The following is a 26,287-nucleotide window of genomic DNA, read 5'->3' on the forward strand; positions in this document are numbered from 1 at the left end:
TTCACCCTATAATTCCCATACTTATAAAATTATGTGGTCCATAGAGGATTATTAAAACAGAAATATCACCTTTTGTTGTGGAGAAGCTAGTGGAGCAAGTGGCGGTAACAAAGATACGCAAAAGAAAGGCACCTGGACCAGATGGTATCATGCTATAAATCTTGATAGCAACGGTCGAGGGTAACAAAGATAATTTCGTAAAAATATATACGGTTAGTTAAAAGTATGGCGACGGTGATTTATTGCCGTTAATATTTATTTTAGAAAATTATGTTCAATACAAAAGTTTGTTGTGTAATTTTTATCTACATTTGAGAATACTTCAATTTTGTTTTTGTTTAATTGTTTTTGAGTTACGCCTGTCTCTTTACGATAGTATTTTTTTTAAATTTATTTTTATAACATTTTTGCAAGAAAAAGCCAATTCCAGTATTTACGAATAGTAGGTACATTTAAGACAGACAAAGGCAAAGCGATAAACAAAGTCGAGCGAAGCAGCGAGGTAACTGTATTAGTAGTTACTGTTTACGTCAAATACATGTCAAAGGCGCGTTGAAGTGAATGTGAAAGAATTGAAATATAGATTATGCTTGATGATACCTATTATTCGTAAATACTTAAACTTTTTCTTGTAAACATGTTATTAAAATAAATTTAAAAAAAAAGCAAAAATAGTGTTGTAAAGAGAAAAAGCTCTATCGAATGATAGGCCAAATGAACAGGCTCCAATTAAAAAAAAAATACGCGGACAGGCGTAGCTCAAGAACAATTGAACAAATCCAAAATTGAAGCATTCTCAAATGTAGATAAAAATTACATAACAAACTTTTGTACTAAACTTAATTTCCTAAAATAAATACACTGTGTTTAAAAAGAAATGAACCACCCCAAAAGAGGAGACGCAGAAATTCTAAATTACGTAGAAATAGTTAGTGCCTAGAGACAAACAAATGATTAAATTTTCATTAACAAATGACAATATTTATTGATAATATCGTTAATAATGTGTTACATCTCCACGTACTCTTACACATTCAGTAACCCTTCGTGGCATGCTGGAAATTAGATGGTCGATTGCCTCTTGGGGCTGCTCATTCCAGCTGTTGACGTAATTCCTCTAAAGTGTTGGGAGGATGGGATAATCGACGCAGACATGTTCAATAGGGTTTAAGTCCGGGGATCTTGCCGACCAAGGCAATTGCAGAACATTTTTTTGTGCTAGGAACTCTAATGTTACGTGAGCAATATAAGGTCGCGCATTATCGTGTTGGAAGACGGGCTTTGGAAGGTCTTGGAGGAAAGGCACTAACACGGGCTCCAGAATGGCGTCAATGTAACGGCGCAAAGGAGACCTGCCACCGTAGCGTATTACTCCCCACAGCATTACACCAGAAGTTTGAGCCGTTTGGCGACGCTGAACAAACTGTAAATTTTGCCTCTGACCTCTAGGTCGTCTGATCCGTAAACGTCCGTCAGAATTCCATAAGCAAAATTGGGATTCGTCGCTGAAGACGATAGTTTCCCATTCATGGTCCCAATATTGTCGGTTTTGGCTCCACTGCACTCTGGCATCTTTATGTTGTTGAGTCATAGGAAGACGAAAATAAGGACGATATGAATGTAACCCAAATGTGCGTACTCCACGATAAATCATAGACACTCTGCGACCAATTGCTCGTATCCAATTGGTTGCAACAGTACGCGTTGGTTCTACTGGGTCTTGTATTGCACTTCGCCTTAACAGCCGATCTTCGCGTGCTGCTGTTACTCTAGGACGTCCACTGCCTCTACGACGGGTTTCTAAGCGTTCTTCCTACCAATCCTGCCAATTTCCCGAAAGCTTAAACTAGCCTCATGCATACCGATACTTCGTCCTTTTCCATTTTGCATTTTTGAGACACTAAGTTTACTGATGCAATGACAACAATCACAAACAAACGGCGAACTACTCCGAAAAATACTATTCAACAACACGAAATTTCAAGACCTAACAGACAGATAATTTCAAAGTTCTTCGCCTACTCCTACGGGGTGGTTCATTTCTTTTGAAAAGCAGAATATTAACGACAAGAAATCGCCGTCTCCATACTTTTATCTAATCCTGTATAATATCTGCGTCACATAGGGCTATTTCCCATGTCAATGGAAATCGACGAATCCTATTCTGGTGGAAAAACCAAATAAAGGTACGGACGGTAGGGCTTCGTTTAAACAGATTTGTCTGGACGATACAATGGCGAAGGTGCGGGAACTGCTAATAAGGGCACAACTGAAAAAAGAAATGAATGAGAAGAACATGCTGCGCAAAGACCAGTACGGGTTCAGAGAAGGTAGATCAACTGTAGACGCCATCAGTAGGGTACAGGGAATCGTTGACTGTATTACGAGCAAAGCTATTCAACATCAAAACTATTTGTGATGGTAACACTGGACATACGAAGTGCGTTCAATTCCGCTCTATGGCTAGAGTTTGTTGAAGCACTAGAGGATGGGAATGTAAGTACCTGATACTCATAATAAAATCCTACCTATTCAAGAGATATGTAGTGGAAGCAAGCGGAGATACGTTTAAGATAACATGTGGTGTACCTCAAGGCTCGATACTTGGCCCAATACTGTAGAACTTCATCTACGATAAAATCTTAAGGACGCAGATGAAAGAAGGGGTAAATTTGATAGCATATGCCAACGATTTGGGGTTGTTTATTACCGCAAGGACAAAAACGATTGCGGAAGAAAGAGCCAGTTATGTAGTTATGTAGAGGGAGTGGTAGAACAGTTAAATACCATGGGAGTCAGGATTGCTGCCTACAAGATATAAATTGTAGTACTGCAGAGGAGAAGAAAAACACGAAAAGTCAACGTAAAGATATCGTAAAGGGATCCATGGGCCATTTAAATCAAGGTGTAAAGCATCATTCAACGACTTTTTGAGCTAAAATTCCGGGACAACGATCAAAATAAAAAGTGTTGTTGAAGAGGTGCTTGTAAACGTATTCAAAAAGAGAAAAAAGAATTACACGGTTGCTGATATTCGCCCCTTTCCAAGAACACTCCCACGAAAGATTGTACGTAAATCCAGGAAAGGAAACTCCAAAATTTACAACGACACACCAGAAAAGGAACGAGTTGGAGACATTAAAAGGGAAAAAATTATGAAACAAGCTAAGAAAAATGCTACAAGACAAGTCTTTCCAACAAAAAGTAAGAAATCAGAAAAAAAGAAGGTGGTGCCAAAATTAAACACTGAAAAGAAAGCAAGTAAAGAAAAGAAATAGCAAAAAAAAAAATTCAAGATGAAACATCTTCATCTGATTCAGATATCGAAATTCCAAAAATAAAAAAGGCAAATATTCTTCTCATTCATCACATCTAGACAACATGGACCTAGAAGATGATGAAACTGATGTGCCCGGCTTACTAGAGTTAGAAACAATAATTGAGAGCGATAATTACATTTTGGTTAAGTTTCCTACAAAAAAAAAGCATCAAATATTACATTGGCAAAGTCGTTGATGATCAATCTGATGAATGCGAGGTCAGCTTTTTGAGAAAACAAGACATAGGTCCCTAGGTCTGATGTAATTTTGAAACTGCCACAACCTATCAAGTCAAGCACTACAAGAGTAAATGTTTTGTAACTTGTGTAATAGAGCATACTTTGTTGTATTACTAAAAGGTAGTAGCTACCTTCCATGTTTGATGAAATAGAGGCAGCTGACCAAAAGTGTCCGAGTGTGCCCCGGTCTTCCCTATACACATGGAATACATGGAAAGGGAAGATATTTCGCAACTGGCAACAGGTGGGATGATTATGATGGATAGGCTAAGGTTTTCATAAGAAACGTAGAAGCATGGACAAAGAGGAAATGGGATGAAGTAGACCACTTAAACTACTTGACAAAAGCAATCACTGGGCACAGTATATTTGGTACCTCGCTGTGTAAGATAAGGAAGGCTGAAACAGCGGGGTGCTAGTTCTGTGGCCAAGAGGATTCACCCTTGCATACGATTTTCGTCTGAGAAAAATTTGAGAGAGAAAGAGCCTTTTGTGCGAGAAAGTGTGTGGAAGTACAACCCAACCTATCTGCTGCTTGAAAGGGAAGAAAACTGGGTGGCTATAGGAATTCTTTTTAAAAAATCTTCACGATCAAACGGAAAGAAGAAATTGAAAAAGAGAGGAGGAGACAGCATGTGGTGATGCAGGACTGAGATGAGAGAAACTGCTCTGGGAAATGGATAAGGGTACAGAAGAGGAAAGAGGGGAGGTTTCATCCTCTTCTCGTCCAGGTAATATGTACATGAGTAAATAGTTAAGACCAAAAAGTTATAAGGAATTTCTATTTTTATCGTCCAAATGAAGAGAGGCAGAAAGGTGAACGGATGGGAGAAATTTTAAAAAAAGTGTAAGGGAAGCAGAGAGGCATGAATAAAGAAAAAGGACGAAGGTTCATCTTCCCCTCGTCTAGGTAATAGGTAAGTGAAAGGTAAAGACTAAAAAATTAAGTAATTTTATTCGTCCGGAACGACAGAGTAACGAGCAGGTGAAAGGTAGAAAGAGAGTATTTGAGGGGAGAGAGCAAGAAGTGACAATGTAGCTCCTAGGAAATACCTGTCGGCGGTTCAGGAGAAGACGAGGATAGGAATTTTTAGTGGGTCGGAGATCCAAGCTTAGGGTCTAACCCCACACTATCCGCTCAAGGCCATCAAACCTGATGTTTGCTAGCAGATTTTCCACGACCTCGTAAATAAAAATTAGCCAAGGTCGCTTGTGGCTCGGCTTTATCTAATAAAGAGCTTTTGACAAATTAAGCCGAGGCCACTTGCGGGTGAGATAGATCATTGTGGCGTCTCGACCGCAATCGGCGTCGGCTTTATTGAGTAAACTTGCATATCTTTTTGTTAACTAAGCCGAGGTTGCTTCCTGCCGAGGCTCAGTGATTAATATTACATCCATCTGAAATTGGTGTGGCGCCTGGGTTGCAAGCGGCCTTGATTTTACCAGATGAAGTTGTAAATCGTTTGACTAATTAAGCCGAGGTCCAAGTATATCAGTAATATGGACGAAATTTAATAAAAAGTTTTTTAATAACTGAAATTTTGTAGTTTCTTTTGTACTTGGTTGAGAAATATGTTGTAAGCATTTCGCAGAATTACCAAACGAACATGATAAATAAAACTTTTCGCAAATTTTTTAAATAAAAAATATATCACATATTCAAATTTTATAATATAAATCAATTAATATTTAAACGTTATTGGTTAACATTACGAAGTCATACTATAAAAATGATTTTAATATTATGAGTAACATTTTATACCAACATATTTTTCTTTGAAAGTCAATTTTAATAAGATGACGACGCTTCTGAAGATGGCGAAGAGAGTCGAAACATGTAAAGCGAATTTTTATTAATAAAACAGGAGAAAGTATAAAATTTCAGTTATTAAAAAACTTTTTATTACATTTTGTTCAGAGATTAATATTACATCAACCTGAAATTGATGTGGCGCCTAGGTTACAAGCGGCTTTGAACAAATCTGAAGTACTCTATCATTCAAACCAACCAAATCTCATTTAGGGTTCTTATCAAGCTTAAATATAACATGAAAAATATACAATATTACTATAGATTTCCTCCGTAATTGAAGACTACATTTCACAAGATTTTACAAATTAAAGAGTTTCCGAGGTATAAACTCGTTTGTCATAATAAACATGTTTGCAAGACAAATTTCTGCGTTTCTCATTCTGCGAAACACGAAAAACATCAGCAGAAAACACACTTCACGTTTATTATTACCACTTATATAAAAACGAAAACGTACGCTCTTAGTAATTAAAGAGTTAATGCGATGTAAACTGTGGAAAACATCAGAAAACGCGCAGTACCATAAATCTCGCAATAACGCATTTCTTATGATTTCATCATCTTAATAGAAACACTCTTAATCGAAATCTAATACAAGTTGTCACATTTGGACAACGAAATCATTACCCGAAGATAGAACAGACCGATATCAATAATACCCGTAATACCCAAAGTTTTTGAAACTGCAATAAAAAACAGGATCATGGACCACATAAAAGACAATAATCTAATAACACAATACCAACATGCATATCAAAAAAAAATCAACATCAGCACTGCTTAGTGTAATCCAAAGTATAATAACTGGTTTTGATACGCAAAATTATACACAAGTAGTTTTTTGTGAATCTCAGTGAATCACCAAAATCTTCTGAAAAAATGGAAAAATACGGCATAAACGAAAATGGAAATAAACTTATTGCTTCATATCTTCAGGAAAGACAACAACAGACACACTGGAAGGGAACAATTTCTGAATGGAGAACAGTAGAAACTGGAATACCACAGGGCTCTGTGCTCGGACCAGTTTTATTCCTGTTATACATATTTAAACGATTTACCAAAAAATATAAAGGCAGATTGAATGTGTTTGTATGCTGATGACACCTCATTCATAAATAGTTCTAAAGACTTAGAAGAGTTAAAAGAAAAAACAAATATAACATTAAATGAAGCAAAAAATTGGTTCCAAGTAAATAATCTACAACTGAACAAAGAAAAAACACATACACTTACCTTCTTCACAAAACAAAACCAGGAGGTCAGAGATAATACTAAATACTAAGGAGTTACACTATGAGAAGCTCTATCATGGAGGGACCACATAAAAAAATTGAAACAAAAATTGGCAACGGCACTGTATTGTTTAAGAATGTTAGCTAAATGTTTACCGGAGGAAAAATAAGGAATGTATATTTTGCGTACTTTCATAGTATGGCAATATATGGCATACTTACTTGGGGCGCATCTAGTGAGATTTTGAGGGTGAGATTTTTAAATTGCAAAAAAAAAGCAATTAGAATACTTAAAAAATTGGGTTATAGAGAAAGTTGCAGATGCTATTTTAGGGAGTTGAAGATACAGACAATACCATTCTGTTTTGTTTTTTCTTGTCTACAATATGTTCATGCACAAAGAGAGACATTGGAAAGAAATATATAACTACAGTACACGATATGGAAACAATTTACTGGTACCCTTACACAGAGTACAGAAGTCACAAAATACTTTCAAATATATTTCAATAAAACTATATAATTCTCTACCATCAAGAACAAAACAATTAGACGAGAAGAAATTTAAAGCGGAAGTGAAGAAACACCTAATAGAAAGTGAAATTTATTCAATTCAAGAATACTATGGAAGTAAGATGTCGGGTATTACCTAGCAGATGAAGAGGAATGAGTTTCAAAATGAGTTTCATAATTTACATAGTAATATTAAATTCACTTTGGAATTAGAAACCGACAACCAACTAAATTTTTTAGATTTAACTCTCATTAACAAAGGAGAATCAATTGAATTTAAAATTTATAGAAAACCCACACAAACTGACACTGTAATTCCTAATTTTTCTTTCCATCATAATTCTCATAAAGCTGCAGCTTTCAGAGCTTATATACACAAATGTCTCAATACACCACTATCTGAACAAGATAGAAATAATGAATTTAATATCATTAGATCTATAGCAATTTAATAGTGGTTTCTCAATACCACAGATAAATTCTTTAATTAAAAAACTTCAGATAAAACATCAACTTAAAAATTCAACCACTCACACAAAATAATAATTTAATATACAGATCAATTAATTTTCCTGGTAATGTTGCTTATAATATCCAGAAGATTTTCCGTAAATACGATATTAATATTTCCTATAAAAACGTGAACACTTTACAGAAAAAACTATTCAACGCCAAAGACAAAATCAATTTGTTAGATCAAAATGGTGTTTATAAATTGGAATGCAGTACTTGTGGTGCTACTTATATTGGTGAAACAGGTAGATCTATCAAAACTAGAATTAAAGAACACCAACATAATGATAATTCCAATTTTGGTAGACATATGTTAATGTTTAGACATGATCTTGACATACAAGAGGGTGTTACGTTGCTACATAAACAGAACAACTTAGTTTATTAGAACAATACGAAATAGATAAATTTAAAAATAACAACACAGATTTAGAATGCCTTAATGATCAGGTAGTTTCTTTAAAAATCCCACTTTATAAATATTTAACCATTCCTTTCCCCCAAAATGCAGAGGACTAATGCATCCGGTCCGCGTGCATTTTTCGCACTTTTTGGGGTCCCAGCGGCCAATCCCCCTTTTTCCTTTTTCGAACCCCAATCCTATACACCTCTTCCTATTTTTTATATTTTAATGTTCCCATTTCAAGTTCCAACATCCCTTTCTAACCCCACTATAATAGTTCATAACTATGAAATATTATATAAAAATCATAAAATTTAAAAAATTTTTAATTACATTTAATTACAGAAAATTTATTTTCATGTTAGTCCTTGATAGTTTGATTTAAATTTAAAATACGTCACCAAATATTTTTGTACATGCGCATTGTATTTTGTTCTCTTACGAAGAAGAAAAAAGAAAAACCTGAACTCAGACCATCTTGTAACATCTCCCACAAAAGATGTCCATGTGGAGTTAAATTCTTTAAAGATTTTGTAAAAAAAAAAAAAAATTTTACGTTTATTTTAAGTAAATTTTGTGACAATAATAATTTTAATTTGTTTTCGAATTTCCTGTAAAATTCATTGACTTGTAACTATTTGTTAAAAAATAACTTTTTATTGTTAATTGACATATTTAAACTTCACTTATTAATTAAAAATTGTTAATTCTTGTAGTTGTCTCTGATGATGGCTTTTTGCCGAAACTAGTTAGACATCAAAAATGTAAATAAACCAGTAAAAGTACAACAAAATTTGAAATTTTTTCTATCACGTTAAACAAACTGGTATAATGGATTATTATATTATTTTTTTTCTTTTATTGACGAATTGAATGTATCATGTTTTGTATATTTGAGAAATAAACTGTTATTATTATTATCTTTTTAGGAAATTCCATCGCCTTGATATCTGACTATATCGGATTCAAAACGATCACCAACTTCGTCTGGGTTTCCTATTCGACGTTCTAACTAAGCGGCAACTTTGTATCCGGTTGGGGTGAAATTGTTATTTGATATTTTCCATACTCAAAATCATTATTTTCACATTTTACCAGTGTGGTTACAGCAGTTACCTTAAAAATTGAATTCTTACCAGTGTGGAACATGTAACCTAATTTCAATTATCTCAACAATAACTTGTTTCAAGGGGGGGTATAGCTGAGTCGTATTTTATCAACACTAAGGACAAAGCCATACCGGAGTTTGCAAGTTAATGGACCGAAAATTTTCTTAACTTCCAAAGTTAAGTCTCGAATATAAAGGCCGACCTTTGCGTAATTCTTTTAGAAAACTTGTTACGAGCTTGATCATCTATGTGAAATTTCGGTTTAATTACTCATTCCATCTCTTCTACTTTGTTCTATAAACACGTTATATAAAACAATCAAAAGCTTAATTATGATTATTGCTTAGGTTCTTTAAATGAATAAATTTACTTTACAAGATACGTATTGGAATCATATATTGAAATCTCGACAATAATTATGACTCAATAAAAGAATTTTAATACAGATTTATTAGATTCCATTCACTTAGAAGAAGAATATCGATTCCACATTTTACTGTCGCATAAAAAATTAATAGCGCCTATTTGCTCTATCTCTTTTTATCATGAATTAACGTCATATCTCCGAATTAACTGCTGATGTAATAAACTGTACAATCCTGGATAATAGAGTACTTCAGATTTATTCGATTCAGATACTTTTTTTATTTATTTTATGCTCAGCGGTGTTCTCTAATATATCTTATAACTATATCTTCGCTGTACCTGTCGTAATTGATAAGGCTCCTTGCCATAATTTAATTGAAGAAGTTTTACAATAAAATGAATTTATTGACCGTCAAATACTCAGATTTATACAGTCCAATGTATAAAGCTAAGGAACATTCGTTTAAAAGCTGATGTTAAAAGAGAATTTGTTATTCAAATGCTAAATATTCTAACTGGAGAGGACAGAGCAAATATTACTTAAACTGAGTAATTGTCTACAAGGGTTAGAAACTATTTTAATTAATAATATGAGAAACCTGACTGTTGCTAAACGCGTCAGAACTCAACATGGCGATTTCCGTTGATAAGACTACAGTATTATATCTATCCAGTGCAAGACTTGAGGAAGCAAATTAACAAAACATTTGCAGTATCAGGTTGCTTAAGGCATATAGTTTGGTTAAATTTGTATAAAAGAATAAGTCGTGTATAAGACCGATAATGACATACGGAAAGAAGTGAGAACAGAAACAAGCAAAACCAAGAGCATGTTATGACTGGCGGAGATGAAGACATTGAGATCAATAGTGAGAAAAAAAAGAATGGACAGAGTGAGAATAGAAACAGGGATATTAGAGATTAATGCAACGTTCCAGACATAGCGAATCAAGAAGACAGCGGAAGAGACAATGGCATAACCACGTGGAATGTATGAACAATAACAGACTTCCGAAAATCGTGCTATTAAATAGTCCCTCCCCCGGCGCAAAACACCTGGGAGACCCCCCAAACAGTTGGCAAATTAAAAGATTATCTTTTAATTATTAAAATACGTTTTAATTTCAGGAATACAATAATAAATATAAAGACTTATTGTAAAATAAGTCTTTTGTTAAAGTATATCCACGGTGCAAAACTATTTGGGATGTTTTACTCTGATTCCTCTACACAACTTCTTTAATCGTTTCTTAACTCGTAGCCACAAACTTATTAACCATAAAACGTAAACTAAAATCCAATAACTTTTTTTCGTCAATTTGAGTATTGCAGTTATGACCTTTGCAGCTTGCAATTGCACACTGATTAAATTGCTGAATATGCTAGTTGGTATTGACAATATCATCTATGTTTCAGGACTGAATAAAAGCTTTATATGTATTAATACAATAATGACAGAATTTCTCCAACCATGATAACTACATTTCTTTTTTTCAATGTTCCATTTAAGGTCATCAAAGTTATTGCTTAATCAGGCAACGTTCCAGACATAGTGAGATGGGGATGATAGCGGAAAAGACAATGCCTCATTGCTACATAGGACGTATGAACAACAAAAGACTTTCGAAAATCGTGCTTGTAATTAACCCATCCCGGCGTAAGACCCATCCCCAAAGAGATGGCGAGACAGCTGGTATTCTAAGGAAATGGTAATAATAAGACCACAAAATAAATACAACCAAAGGCGTTGGTGCAAAGGCAACAACTTGAATTAGCAGATCAACAGATCTGAAATAAGAATACGAAGGTTTAGCTTGGTTTAGATGATGTCTATTCCTTTGTTTTAACACGATATCAATTAATGAGCCTCAGCTGCAACATCGGATTTAAATAATATACATAATAATAATAATAATGGCGTTTATTCTCCACAAATATACATATGATAGGATAAATAAAAATAGATATACAGAATGCACACATGGGCCATAAATAGGCAAGCAATAATTAACCAAAGACAGAACCATACTTTCTCACAAAGTAGTTTTAAGTTTTATATTAAAAATATTGGTGTAAGGGTTCACAATATTCCAGTACAGTAATCCAGCAAGTCAATCCAGTCCAGTGCTGGACTGGATCATATAGTTGACATTATTCCAGTCTAGTAATCCAGCTAGTCAATCCAGTCCAGTCGATTCTTAATTGATTCATTAAGAATTCGCAATCCAGCACTGGATTGGCGGTCTACACTATTCCAGTAGTGCTGGAATGAGCAAGCTGGAATGAAAAAGTAGACCGTCGATCCAGTCACTGGAGTGGATTGCTTACTGGAATGGGTACATTCCAGTGCCGGTTCAGATTACTCCAGGTTCACATTGCTACTGGAATGTGAACCGGGCATTAAGCAGCTTCAAATTGCAAAAAGCAGTTCGAAATCGAAAGCTATTATCAATGATAAGACCAAAATTTTTCCATGCTGAAGTAATTGGTATGCGCGACCCATTGAGGTTAATATTCAGTGAGTCTTTTAACATTTCAACCCCCCCCCCCTATGCTCCCAAACAGTACCGCTAAACTCTTGTCAGGATTCAAAATTAAAGAGCACGCTCGAGCAAATCATGATAAGTTTGCTAGATCAGTATTAATCTTATCCACACCATCTTCCAGATCATCTCGTTCAAATCTCAAATACAATTCCGTATCGTCTGCAAACATATGTACGTCACAAAAGTGAATGGTTTTAGATAAAAACGCGGTATCAACACAAAACAGTAACAGTCCCAATATACAAGGTGTATCTGAATGACTGCAACAAACTTCAAGGGGTGATTCTTTAGTGAATTTTAAGGGTACTTTGATATATGAACCATGGGAGCTACACCCCTTCAAAAATGGCGGAAAATTTTGATTTAATTTTTTTTTTCAAAAACCATAAACGCTAGGAAAATGACATTTAGGGAATATGTTTAACTCATAATAAGGCACGTTTTGACCCTATTTGTACTTTCAACCTACCCTTCTAAACTACTAAACGTAACCACCCCCTTTGCATTTTTGCGAAAATTTTTTTTATGCGGATGATAAATACATAGATAGAAAAACAAAAATCTTTTATCTTCATTTTGTTTATCCATCAGATAGCAAAATGCTTTATTCTTATCTGATTTCCAGTCTACACCTATTATAGCTTCATTGACTTTGTCGCTGATGATGGGATAACCCGAAAGTAGTACGACTTGATATAAATAAATGCAAGTTAGAAGTTTTTACATGGTTTTTATTTGATTATTAATCTTGCAACATGGATAACTCTTTCAACTAAATTTATTGTTACCTTTAGCATAAATGATATCGTCAGTAATTTTTAGTAAAGCAGTAATGCAACTACGTTTGGGGACTAAACCGGATTGACACTCAGGAAGAATGGCATAGTCATTAAGATATTGTCTTAATTGATTATATACAATTTGAAGCACTGGTGCCGATTTCCAAGCACTAGATAAGTAATTTGTTCGAATGCACTCGTTTACGATATGTCTCATATATTTCAAAAACTGAGGGGTAACCAATTTAAGCATATTTATGTTAATACCATCTGTATCCGAAGATTTACTTTTAATTTCAGTTATCAAACGGAAAACTACATCATTATCTATATCAGTTACCATGTTAGTTAGTTTTACCATGTCTGACGGATCACAGGATGTTTGGGACATATCATTCATAAAGGCCTGGTTTATTAGATCAGCGTTGAATAGGAATGTTTATTCCTGCTGTGATGATGCAATGCGCTGAGCTACTTTGTCTGAACGCTATGTCGAATGCTGAGCACCTCAGCTTAATTAAATAAAATGCATTGTTATCTGGCTTTGGTATCACCAATCTTCTATTCCTGCTGAGGTGATGCAACTGAATCTTACTAATACTAACTGAATTACAACAGAATTCTTATTGTTACTGAAGATCGACAGATCTTCAATAAGAATGAGAAGGTTTAGCTTTGTTTAGTTGAGGTGTTACAATGCACTGGGCAATTTTGTTTTAATACTATATCAATTGCTGAACCTCGGCTCCAAGCAACCTCGGCTTAATTAAATAACATCCATCTTTCTCCAGCCTTAGTTTAGCTAATATCTATTCCTGCTGAGGTATGCAATACGATGGGTAACTTTGTTTTAAAACGATATCAATTAACAAGCCTCAACCGCAAACGACTTCGACTTCATTAAATAAAATCCATTGTCTTCTGGTATTGGTTCAACCGAGTTCTATTCCAGCTGAGCTAATACAATATACAGCTGTCAGCTGAAGAAGGTAAAGAGTAGAAGCAGATGACATCAAAAATCAGTCTCAGATAACTGTAGAAACAACAGGCGAATTCTTAGGGAAGCTTTGAATTCGCTTGAATTGTGCTCTAGTAGGAAGACCGCGAGATACCATGAACTGAAATGCAGTGAATAGGTCAATTTTAGATTGAGAGGAAAGTATCTTGTATAAGGTAGTTAATATGTGAAAGGATCTACATTCTTCTCAACATGGTCACACTTTCTCAGGTCGAAAATAAAGCGCAGACAATTATTTTGTAACCTCTCTAATTTATTAAGAAGACTAATTGAGAGGCCTGGGTACACGGCATTGCCATAGTCCACATGGGGGAGAATTAAAGAGTAACAGAGGTTGCGACGAACAATAGGTGGAAGGAAGCAACCAAGTTTGCGTAGGGATTAGAAACAGAAATAAACCTTCTGGTGCTGCCAGGACAATGCAGAATCCACCATCATTATCCCCAAGTTTTTAACTGTTTGAGGGAATTGTATGATGGTACCATTAAGTGTCAGATGGGTATTATTGATGTTGTAAAATTTCGTTAGCAAAGGTCTTGATCCGAAAGCAGTAGCCTGAGTCTTTGTTGTATTCAAATTCAAGCCTTAGTATCTAAAACAGTCTAGAACTAGCAAGATCCCTATTAAGCCGCATTACCGCTGCTGGAAGTTCATCCACAACTGTAGATGTATAAATTTGGATGTCGTCTGCATATAGGTGAAAGTTGCACTTAATTATCTTAGTAATGCAATTTATGAAAACGGAAAAGAGAATTGGACCCAAAACACTGCCCTAAGGCACACCGCAACGGCTTGTCAATACAGACGAGGATGGTGAGGAGTCACGTACACACAAGATAGAAAAACCTACAGAAGCTAGAATTGCCACCAACAAGGTATGATCAACAAAATCAAATGCCTTGTTGAAGTCACACAAAACCAATAAGGTCAAACGCCGGTCATCACAACCACGTCTAATATCATCAGTAATTTTGGTAAGTGTGCTATGACCTCGGAAACCAGATTGAAAATCAGTGATAGTCTTGTGCTCATCCAAATACCGTTGTGCCTGCCTATACACCAAGAGCTCAAGTGCTTTAGAAATTACGGAAATAATAAATATAGGACGAAAATCACTTAGACTAAGTTTAAGTATGGGTACAACATAAGCTAGTTTTCAAATAGAAGTGAAGGACGATGGAGAAGTTAAATATGTGGAATAGTGGAGGAATGATTACTTCCAAAATAGGAAGGATTGAGATGAATCCTTTAAGATTCATGAGAAAGTGTGCTGCCTGGACAGGACGTTATAATAAGGTCCACGTAAATGGTATGTAGGTGGGTAGGCAAAATAGAAATATTGAGGTGTGAAGATGTTTCATCACATCTTCACCTTTCAGTTTTTCACAGCGTAGGTCGCTCCTTAAGAGACAAGTGTTGAAGTTGTTGATGAGAAGAGTAGTATCGTAATTAAGAGTGTGCCTCTCCAGTACATCCTCTAACTGATCAAAGTAATGTAAGTTCGGTGGGCAGTAAAACATGCCCAACAGCATGAAGCTTCTAGCCACTGCCACATCAGCAAGCAAGTACTCGGCATTTTGTTGTGATCTATCAGATGAAGCAATAATATCGATGTTGAAATGAATTGGGAAGGCAATCATGATGATATCATGATAATTTATCGCTAATACAGAAATTTTCAAGCTATGCGATCTTGTTGGTTGCCTGCCAACAATAAGTTAGTAAAGTTTGTATACAAAATGAAAAAAAAATTAAAACGTTTGTTAAGAAGCGAAATAGATAACAGATTACTCTTTAACAATTGATACTTACAACTTAATGGAATTTCTAGTAATTATTTCTAATCATCATAACATAGATTGAGCACTTACTGGAAAACTTTTAAAAAATCAAAAGGAATTAAGTTATCATACAAGTCATCATACATAGTGAACACAGTGATAAGTTTTATGGGTTTTAAAAATTAATTACAAAATGTTGTAATTAAAAAAAATACTCCACTTATCCAAACATAAAAATAAAAAGAAATATTTTAAGTTTATTTCCTTTTAATCCCCACAATTACTTTAAAAATTTCTGACATAATAACCCAATAAAAAGAAGTGTATAATATAAAAGAAAGCGTTTTCCTCCCACAAGAGATATTCAACGGTTCTCTTTTAAACCGACAAAAATGATCTTTTTACCGTTTATCTTTCTATTCATATTCAAAGATAAAATCGTGGACACGGTAGAAACCGGCGAAAAAGTTATCGAATGGGTAAAAAATCAAGTGGGAAATCCCGAAGAACTTGGTAATTTGTTCGAAGGTGATATACTTCTAGGTAAAGAAAAACGGTCAGGGATCTTAGGCGATCATTATCGTTGGCCAAACGCAGAAATTCCTTACGAATTAGCACCAAATTTTTATTCGCGTCGTTTTTCCTTCCTCAAAAAAGCAATGGAAATAATAGAAGATAAAACATGTATTAGATTTCGAAGAAAAACCGATAACGATAAAGATTACTTATATATCACCAGTTATTATAACGGTTGTTTTTCTTATATTGGAAAACGCGGCGGATCTCAACAGTTAAATTTACAACATCCTGGTTGTTTATATTCACTTGGAACTCCGATTCACGAACTTTTACATGCAGCAGGATTTTTGCACGAACAAAGTCGAACCGATCGTGATGACTATGTAAAGATAAATTGGGAAAATATCGAGGATGGAAAAAAGGATAACTTTAAAAAATACGATGATTCGATTGTAAATAGCTTCCAGATAGCTTACGATTATGAGTCTGTATTGCATTACAGCCAAGATGCTTTTAGCAAAAATGGGAAAAACACAATTGATATTAAGGTAAGCAAAAATATTTCATTTTTTAAAATAATTTTTTTAAAATACATTGTAGGATAAAAATGGAAAACGATACACTTTTGGCCAACGATCGACTTTATCCAAAAAAGACGCTGCTAAAGTAAACGCGATGTATAATTGTACCAAAAAATCTTAATTAACAATCTTCAAAATAAACTTTAAATGAACGCAATCATTTTAAACTTTATTATTTTTTCCTTGCGAATACCTAAATCGGATTAGTTAGAAAATTAAACGAAATCGTGACGAATACATAACCAGCTTTGCGGCCTATTCGAAGCCGTATGCGAAATTGACTGGTTTTCAGCGAAAATCATTTAGATCGGTTGGCAGCGTGCCAACACCTTCCTCCGCAGTCACGATTAGAAATCCTTATCGTGTATTCGATCTGTTACCGTGCGAAACCCTAATATTACGAACACGAGGAGATAAATCATGATCGTGAGATCCAAATGGAGACGGATTTACATCTAAAACAGAACGGGGGTGATAAATAATTCAAAGGGAATTTAAAATTTTATCGTGAAGATCAATATTTAATCAAAGAGTGGAATTTTATATATACTGCTCAACAAAATTAGGGGAATACTTTTTTAGTAACTTTTTAAATAATAGTTCTAGGTAAATCAAATTTGGTTTACATCAACGGCATATATTTAACTAAAGAAAATTACAGAAACAATGTTACAACTCTTAGTTATAACATATATTTATTGCCATAAATAATTACAAAATAGATTTGCAAAAAAATGGAAACACAATCAATATTATTACATAATTATTATAGGCAAATGAGTCAATTTATCGCCCACGACGATATCTTCCAAATAATAAAACAAAATTAATAAACTTAAATAATAATCCAATATGGAATAAGAATCCGACAAGGAAAGCAAAGGGAACATTGATAAGAAGAAACGAATTACAGTAACGTGAACAGGGAAAGTATTTAATAATAATAATAAGCATTTTATTGTTTTTAATATTTACAATTTTTATCCCCTTAATACATTCTAATATATATTATTAGTATATTATTTTCACCCTCTACCCTCTTCCTCCATTTCCATACCCTAGGCTCCTCGGCCCAATCATCCCCTCATCCTTCCCTCTGTCTCCTTACCCCCACAACCATTCTCATCCATCGTTTCCCCTCTCCCCCCTCTTCTAAGATCTGCCCTCGGTCCAACTCCTCCTCCCTCAACTCACTGCACCCATTCAACATATGTTCCAACGTTTCCCATTCCTCCCTGCATAGCCTGTACCACCTCTCCTCATCGGCCATGCAGTATCTGCTAGCTCTCTCCTCGTTTCCACAACGGAACCTAGCCACCAACTTCTTCCCTTCCTCATCTCTTTCCAATAACAAGTATCTAGGCAGCCCCTCCGTAATTATGTCCCTGTACCTTTCGTTATACCTCCCCTCTTTTATTTGTGTCCTTCTTTCCTGTCTCTGCACATCTCGGTCCCTATCTCTCAACTCCCTCCACATCTCCCTACCCACCCTTCGTCTACTATTTATCTCAGTTACCGAGTAGCCCGCTCGTCTATAATAGTTGTCTCTGTCTCCTTTCCCATATCTGATCTTTCCCTCTCTAATTTCCCTCCAACACTCCCCCAAGATCCCGCAGTTTGGCCTCCCTTCTATTCTTTCTTCATATTTCACTGCTCTCCTGCCCGCCTCCACTCTGACCTTATCCACCTTTACCTCTTCCCTCACTATATACCCCGGTGTTTCTCTCGCCACCCCAAGCACCCATCTCCAGTATCTAGCTTGCACGTCCTCCAGCATTGCCTGTTCTCTCCATCCCCATACCTCTGCTCCATACATCATCACACTGCTAACCAGGCCTTCAAACATTATCTTCCTCGCTGCCACATTCCTTCCAAAAACTCTCTTCCTCCAACCCCATACTTGTCCCATCACCTTATTCGCCTTTTTTGCCATAGCTATCACATGCGACCCCTCCCTGTTGTCCTCCCTGAACACATACCCCAAGTAAGTATACTCCCTAACCTCCTCGATCTCTTTTCCCTCCCATCTCCAGTTTTCTATTCTTTTTCTCCCACCCTTACAAAATTTCATCATCCTTGTCTTCCCCACATTCACTTCCAGCCCCTTCCCCCTAAAATATCTTTCCAATGTCTTTATCATATCTTTCATCTCCGCCGCTTCTCTCGCCATGACTACGATGTCATCTGCGTATGTTAACATATGCACCTTTCTACCTCCCACCACCAACCCTCCCATTTGCCCCTTCCCCAATCTATCCTCCAGGTCCGCCGTATACAGTGCAAACAGACTTGGGCTCAGCGGACATCCCTGCCTCAGTCCCTTCGTAGTCCAGAACACGTCGCTCAGCTTATCTCCCACTTTTATCCTAGTCATAGTCTCCATGTATATTTCCTTCACTCTCAGGCAAACAGGCAAAGTATTTTAGAACACGCAAACATTTAAAAAAAGTTTAGTATGACGAGAGTTGACGAGAGAACAATAGGTGAGCAAGGGATACCCTAAAAAATGGAAGGCTAGGAGCATTGCGAATGACAGCAGGAAGATTGTTAGAGAGTGAAATCCCTTGCAATGTAAAAGACTTGTGATAAGTATTGGTGTGATGTATTGGGAACATGAGTAACGAATCGGATTGCGATCGTGTGGATCTTTTATGAGCTGACAAGAAGTTTAAATTGTGCCAGGACAGTGCTGAATCCATCATAACACCCAGATTTTTCACCACATCCGAAAATTCTATGACAACGCCAACGAGGATAAGTTGTGAATTAGTAAAAGCGGGTAATCTATTTAAAAGAATTTGTACCAAACACAATTGCTTGAGTTTTAGTAGCATTTAGCTTTAACCCAAAAAGCTTATACAAGTCATGCACTTTAGCAAGGTCACGATTTAGACGCTCCACAGCCAAAGGGAATTCACTAATGGTTGTACTGGTGTAAATCTGGAAGTCATCTGCCTATAAATGATAACTAGAAGAAATTACTTTTGTGATACTATTGATAAAAATAGAGAAAAGCAGCGGACCCAGAACACTTCCTTGGGGCACCCCACAAAGAAGTTCGTGAGTGAACGAAGGACCTGTGTCAGTGGGAACGCATAAGAGCCGATGGTAAAGGTAGGAACGGAACCATAACAAAGAAGTAGGAGAAAAACCGATAGATGAGAGAATATTACGATCGACTGAATCAAAGGCTTTACTGAAATCAAGCAGTATTAGCAAGGTCAAACGTCGGTTAGCACAAGCGTATCTTATATTATCAGTCATCTTGATCAGTGCAGTTGTAGTACTGTGACCTGGCCGAAAACCAGACTGCAAATCATTGATTATACGACGCTTCTCAAGATAATTAAATACTTGATTATACACGATACGCTCAAAAGCCTTTGACAGGATAGAGAGACTTGATATAGGACGAAAGTCACAAGGAGAAACTGGAGTTTTTAACTTAGGGATAGGCATAATATGCGCAAGCTTCCTCATGGACGGAAAGGATGATGTTTCAATGGAAAATGAGTTAACGGAGACATAATAATATGAAGAATCGGTAAGATCCGTTTCAAGCTAATACCGTCTGCACCGGCGCTGTTAGAACTAGAATAACTAACTGCCTTGTACACCTCGTCCCCATCAATCACAGTGAGCGAAAAGCTAGAAGAAATAAGATTAGATGCCTCAATAGAGACACCAAGAGACCTTAAAGTTTTCCAGAACGTCTTAGGAGTAGTCCCAGTCAATTTCTGGTAAAAATATATGGTTTCTTCGCATTTTTACATCTATGATTACAGCGATTACGCAGTCATTATGAAAATTAAATTTAATCTACGACTGCTTGGATAAATCATCACCACATTCATTTGAGGTGATTTGAGTTACGTAATGAAGTTCATTACCGCACTGATTTCATTACGTAGCGCATTTTTAGGCTAATCAGAACAGAGTTAATTCATTGAAACGAGCAACAATACAAAAAAAAAGTGCTACCTATTTAAAGAGAAACAATACTATTTATTATAAACATTAATTGTTATGTTTTTACATTTCGAAACACTTATTCCAGATGAGTAAACATGTTATTGAAACGGACATTAATTCAAAATTGTCAACAATCATTTCAAAATATTTTTATAAATGTCAAAATAGACCTTTTTAAAGAAAATGATTATTAAGTAATTTTTAGCAGTCGTATATAAAATGTTGTATATCACACATGGGCTAGAGCATAATTACAGTACTCGTGTGATTTTCCACACTCGTACAGTAATTATGTTTCTAGCCCACTTGTAACATAAATAACTATTACATGTCTTTTTGACGTTATGTAACGTAACTTTTTTTTATAACTAGTAATGTAATGATTTCATTACATCACTACTATCTGTGTAAAAAGTTAAAACTTTAGAGATCGATATCTTCGTAACAGCTCGATGGAAAAAATTGCGGTAAAGTTTATTGTAATCAGTGAACATTTCTGCGTATTACATGTGGATTTGGAAATTTCGGGTCCACGGTTTTTCTTTTATCGCGAGTTAAGTGAAACAATTACCCGATTTTTGAGAATGCCAACAACTTTGTCTACTTTCCGATTTTTTTTCTCCAAAACTATTTGACGAAAAAATTTCAAATTTGAATTGGTGGTAAAACGATATGTTCTTAATGTAGGGCATATTTTATTTTTTCGATATTCCATATAGTTTCGCTGAAAATCGCGGTTTAGTAGGATGCAGTTATTTCGAAAACGACCTGACGGATTTCAACGCGGTTTTTACCAAAATATGTCAAATAATGTCAGTTGTCGGATTCCGTTATCAGTTTTTCAAAATTAGGACTCCCTAATTTTTTAAGAGCGATTTAATGGAATTACAAATTAAAGAGAAACAGAAATAAATTATGCGGGGAGAGGAGGGTTCCGGCCAATCGGAACAGATGTTGTGTTCCAGACAGTACGTCGCGCCTTTATCATATCTACATAAAGAAATAAGGCGCGACGTCCGGACATTATTTGACATATTTTGGTCAAATCCGCGATGAAATCCACCCAACCGTTTTCAATATAACGGCGTCTTACTAAACCGAGATTTTCCGCGAAACTGTATGGAATATCGAAAAAATAAAATATGCCACTCATTAAGAACACATCAAACTACCACCACTTCAAAATTAAAATTTTTTCGTACGATAGTTTTGGAGAAAATAAATTGCAAAATTGACAAAATTGCCGGTACCGTAAAAAATCGTACTTTTTTCTTTTAACTCGCGATAAAAGGAAAACTGTGGATCCGAAATTTTTCAAATTAACATATGTTACGTAGAAATGTTCAGTGATTACAACAAACTTTGTCGCAATTTCTTTTATCAAGCGGTTGCGAAGATATCGATCTCTAAAGTGAGTGGCCTTGACTTTTTGCACCGATAGTAGTGATGTAATGAATTCCATTACCTAACTACAAATTGACATCTGTCACTAATAGAATAAATCAAATTTTGAACGAAAATTGCTTTTTCAATGGAATTAGATAAAATTTTGTACTTAAAACGTTATGAAACGGCTAATTTTGTTTGACGAACGTAATATTTACCAAAACGAGCGAGCGAACCGAGCGAGTTTTGCAAATTACGTGAGTTGTTTCATAACTGGTTACGTAAGTAACTATTATTTTTGAAAAAATGTGGCTTATCACATAATTACATTAAAAAAAGTTGAACTTTTCCGATTTGTAGAACGTAATATTATAATGACAAACCTTTACAATATTTTCAAAAAACTTGTGTTATAAACAAAAAAATGTATTAATAAATAATCATTTTATAACTCAGGGAGTGTAAAAATTTATGGTAATTTTATAAAGAACGTTTTTTATAGACTTCTTGTCTTGTTATTTTTCATATCTATTCAACTTTTTTATTTTTGTTTTCTTGTATAATAATTAGTTGGCGTGCCATAGCACGCTACACTTACTTCCTGACGCACTAAAATGTACTGATTTTTTTCTTTTCTGTATTAACTCGGTATCAAAATGAGGGGTTATCATTAAAAATGAAAGTTTTCAGCAAGTCGAGGTTTACATTTAATTCTTTATTGCCTTTCAATATAACAAAAAATATCTCTTAATCACTTTGAAGGAGCCTTCGTACCTAGGAGACAAGGTAGGTTTAATACCAGTGATTATAACAAATACAAAGTTTGACCTGAACAATTCTTTGTGTATAAAAGGTTTTTGGCTGGGATGTATGGTTGGCTGAACTGGTTTAATGTCAGCAAAAGATGATCTATACTTGATAATAATGGTTCAGTTTCAGTTGATGGTTGGGTATATATGAAAAATTCTCCCGGTCATCTGAGTGGCCAACCATAAACCAATTCTGCGGATGAACAACCTAAATCCTCTTTCAGAGATGATCTGAGACCAAATAGTATTAAAGATAACTTATGGTTCCACCTAGCGGAATTACCTTGGGCAATAATCACTGATTTCAAAGTACGATGAAATCGTTCTATCATGCCGTTACTTTGAGGGTGATCATCAGATGGGAGTATTTGATGAGTACCTAAAGGTAATTGGAATTTTGAAAATAATAGTGATTCGAAGTGTCATCCTTGATCGTGAGTGATCGTGGTAGGAATACCGAAACGGCTGAAATAATGCCTGAAAAGAGTATTCAACAACTTTCATTTTGAAAATTGGCGATTTTGTATGCCTTTGTATTTTTACTTTCTGGCATTGCAAACATGATTTTGTTGAGATGATTCGCGGAGATTCCGTTGATATTTCACACCATGATTTGATATCAGATAGCATTGTCGGTTGTAGCAATAACTGATAGGGAGTAGTGTAAGTGTGAGAAAATTGTTTGTGTAATAGGTTCGACAGTTCGATATCTGTGAGTTGAGCTTTTGCAAAGTGTAAGTGTGTCAGGGTACTAAGAATTTACGGATTCAATATTAAATAATGAATTAAAAAAAATGATAAAATGATTAAAAAATTTTATGGCAGAATTTATTGCCAATACCTCTCTGTCGAAAGTTGAATATTTAACTTGACTCGGAGAATGTTTATGTGAACAAAATGCTAACCGTTGGATTCTTTCATCGACAATTTGGGTCAGAACTGCTCCTATATCTGTATTAGAAGCGTTTGTGTTAAGTGACAATGAAGCATGAGCCAGAACGGTAGATTTTGTTAGAAGACCTTTAGCTATTGTGAAGGAAATTTCATGTTCGTCTGACCAAGAGGTTATTAATTTTTGTTTAAGTGAAATATGTGATGATGAAAGATTATTTAGGGGCGATAAAATATTGGAAATGTTCTGTAAAAATCTATGATAAAAATTTATCAAGCCCAAAAATCTTTGTAGTTCCTTTAATGTTTTTGATTTCGAAAATTCTGAAATAGCATCAATCCTAGACTTAGAAGGTTGAATACCGTCGCTAGTGATATGACTAAGAAAATCTATGGAAGTAACTCCAAAAACACCTTTAGATGATTCGATGTTGATATTAACAGCTCAAATAATTTCTCGAGATGGAAATAATGTTCTTGTTCGTTATGACTTGCAATGAGAATGTCATCTAAATAAACGAATAAAAATGAGACCCGAAAGAACTTCATTTATGAATGTCGGATATCGGTCCGGAATATTAACGTTATTTAATTGTCGATAATCTCCACATGGTCTCCAATCATTGGAATCTTTCTTGGGGACCATGTACAGAGGCGATGCTGTTGAAGAAGAAGAGGGTCAACATATTCTCATGGCTGAGATTGTGTTCAAATCACGTCGGGTTCATCAAGGTAGTCTAGTATGACCAACTCTTATAAAAATAAATCTTATATAATAAAGACTTTTTTCTTGAGATCGCTTATAGAGATTGTTACTGGCCTCCCTCTATTTAATAGTAACTTCATCATAAGTTCCATTAACTGAGTGTTTTATAAAGAATGATTTTGAAGCATCTACTTTACAATGAAAAGAATAGAGTCCAGAAAAGTCTAATTTTTTATCTTTGTCAGTGCGTGAATTTTTTGATATGTTAGATTTTGCTATCTAAGAGGTTCTAGATTCAAAAACCTCCTCGAACGCAATTCCAAAGTTACTTACGTTAATTATTAACATAAACGCATACCAAGACTATTTTCGTTTCAGTAAACTTGTTAATAAACGCATTTCCAAAGGTGTTTTCGTTAGTTGGCGTTATCTTATCATAACCGCATAACTCTCCTCGAACGCATACCCCCAAAAAATTTGTTGATTCAAGAACCTCCTCTCCTCCTCGAACGCAATTCCAAAGTTACTTACGTTAGTTATTAACATACCAAGACTATTTGCGTTTCAGTAAACTTTTTAATGCATTTCCAAAGTTACTTATATTAGTTAGCGTTATTTTAACATAATTGCATACCAAACACAATTCCAAAGGTGCTTTCGTTATCTTATCATAACCGCATAACTCTCCTCGAACGAATCCTCCAAAAAACTTGCCTACTACTATGTGTATAATATAAAAGAAAACATTTTGCTCCCACAAAACATATTCAAAGTTTCTCTTTTAAACCGACAAAAATGATCTTTTTACCGTTTATCATTCTATTCATATTCAACGATAAAACCGTGGACACATTAGAAACTGGCAAAAAAGTTACCAAATGGGTAAAAAATCGAGTGGGAAATCCCGAAGAACGTGGTAATTTGTTCGAAGGTGATATACTTCTAGGTAAAGGAAAACGGTCAGGGATCTTAGGCAATCATTATCGTTGGCCAAACACAGAAATTCCTTACGAATTAGCACCAGATTTTCATATGTCTCGTTTTTCCATTCTCAAAAAAGCAATGGAAATAATTGAAAATAAAACATGTATTAGATTTCGACGAAAAACCGAGAACGATAAAGATTACTTATTTATCACCAGTTATGATAAAGGGTGTTCTTCTTATATTGGAAAAATCGGCGGACGTCAACCGTTAAATTTACAAGATCCTGATTGTTTTTATCCACTTGGAACTCCCATTCACGAACTTCTACATACAGCAGGATTTTTGCACGAACAAAGTCGAACCGATCGTGATGACTATGTAACGATAAATTGGAAAAATATCCAGGATGGAGTGCAGGATAACTTTAAAAAATACAATGATTCGGTTATAAATAGCTTCGGAATAGGTTACGATTATGAGTCTGTAATGCATTACAGCCAATATGCTTTTAGCAAAAATGGGAGAACCACAATTGATGCTAAGGTAAGCAAAAATATTTCATTTTTTTAAATAATTTTTATAAAATACATTGTAGGATGGAAAACGTTACAGTTTTGGCCAACGAAGGGGTTTATCCGAAAAAGACGTTGCTAAAGTAAACGCGATGTATAATTGTACCAAAAAATCTTAATCATTTTAATCTTTACTGTTTTTTTCTTTGCCAATAAATCGGATTAGTTAGAAAACTAACCCAATTTTTGTTTTAATCTGGGCAGTTATCCATAAAAATTACAAGATCCTCCACACAGGTTTCATATTTTTCAATAATTTTATCAAAATGGACCCTACCTCATCCGCTCC

The 26,287-nt window shown here is 35.1% G+C and overlaps 3 protein-coding genes across 4 annotated transcripts in view; 2 read left to right on the forward strand and 1 right to left on the reverse strand.

The window, feature by feature from the left end:
• Positions 1–26,287, reverse strand: part of LOC111416008 (diacyl glycerol kinase 1) — a 193,001-nt gene that overhangs the window by 53,349 nt on the left and 113,365 nt on the right. The gene's annotated exons all lie outside the window — the stretch shown is intronic.
• On the forward strand, positions 15,996–16,894 carry LOC139430614 (zinc metalloproteinase nas-4-like). Its single transcript, XM_071197790.1, has 2 exons — positions 15,996–16,702; positions 16,755–16,894. The coding sequence occupies exons 1-2, from the start codon at positions 16,028–16,030 to the stop codon at positions 16,854–16,856; spliced, it is 777 nt and encodes a 258-aa protein (XP_071053891.1). The 5' UTR covers positions 15,996–16,027; the 3' UTR covers positions 16,857–16,894.
• On the forward strand, positions 24,947–26,176 carry LOC111416013 (zinc metalloproteinase nas-4-like). Its single transcript, XM_023047942.2, has 2 exons — positions 24,947–25,969; positions 26,022–26,176. Exons 1-2 carry the CDS (start codon positions 25,295–25,297, stop codon positions 26,115–26,117), a joined length of 771 nt encoding a protein of 256 aa, XP_022903710.2. The 5' UTR covers positions 24,947–25,294; the 3' UTR covers positions 26,118–26,176.

The sequence above is a fragment of the Onthophagus taurus genome, chromosome 7 (genome assembly GCF_036711975.1).
Source record: "Onthophagus taurus isolate NC chromosome 7, IU_Otau_3.0, whole genome shotgun sequence".
NCBI classification, from domain to species: domain Eukaryota; kingdom Metazoa; phylum Arthropoda; class Insecta; order Coleoptera; family Scarabaeidae; genus Onthophagus; species Onthophagus taurus.

Bases quoted from the DNA above. Each gene is read 5' to 3' on its own strand.
- LOC139430614 (XM_071197790.1), top strand. From the start codon at position 16,028: ATGATCTTTTTACCGTTTATCTTTCTATTCATATTCAAAGATAAAATC. The intron at 16,703-16,754 runs GTAAGCAAAAAT...AATACATTGTAG, and splicing joins AAAACACAATTGATATTAAG to GATAAAAATGGAAAACGATA.
- LOC111416013 (XM_023047942.2), top strand. From the start codon at position 25,295: ATGATCTTTTTACCGTTTATCATTCTATTCATATTCAACGATAAAACC. The intron at 25,970-26,021 runs GTAAGCAAAAAT...AATACATTGTAG, and splicing joins GAACCACAATTGATGCTAAG to GATGGAAAACGTTACAGTTT.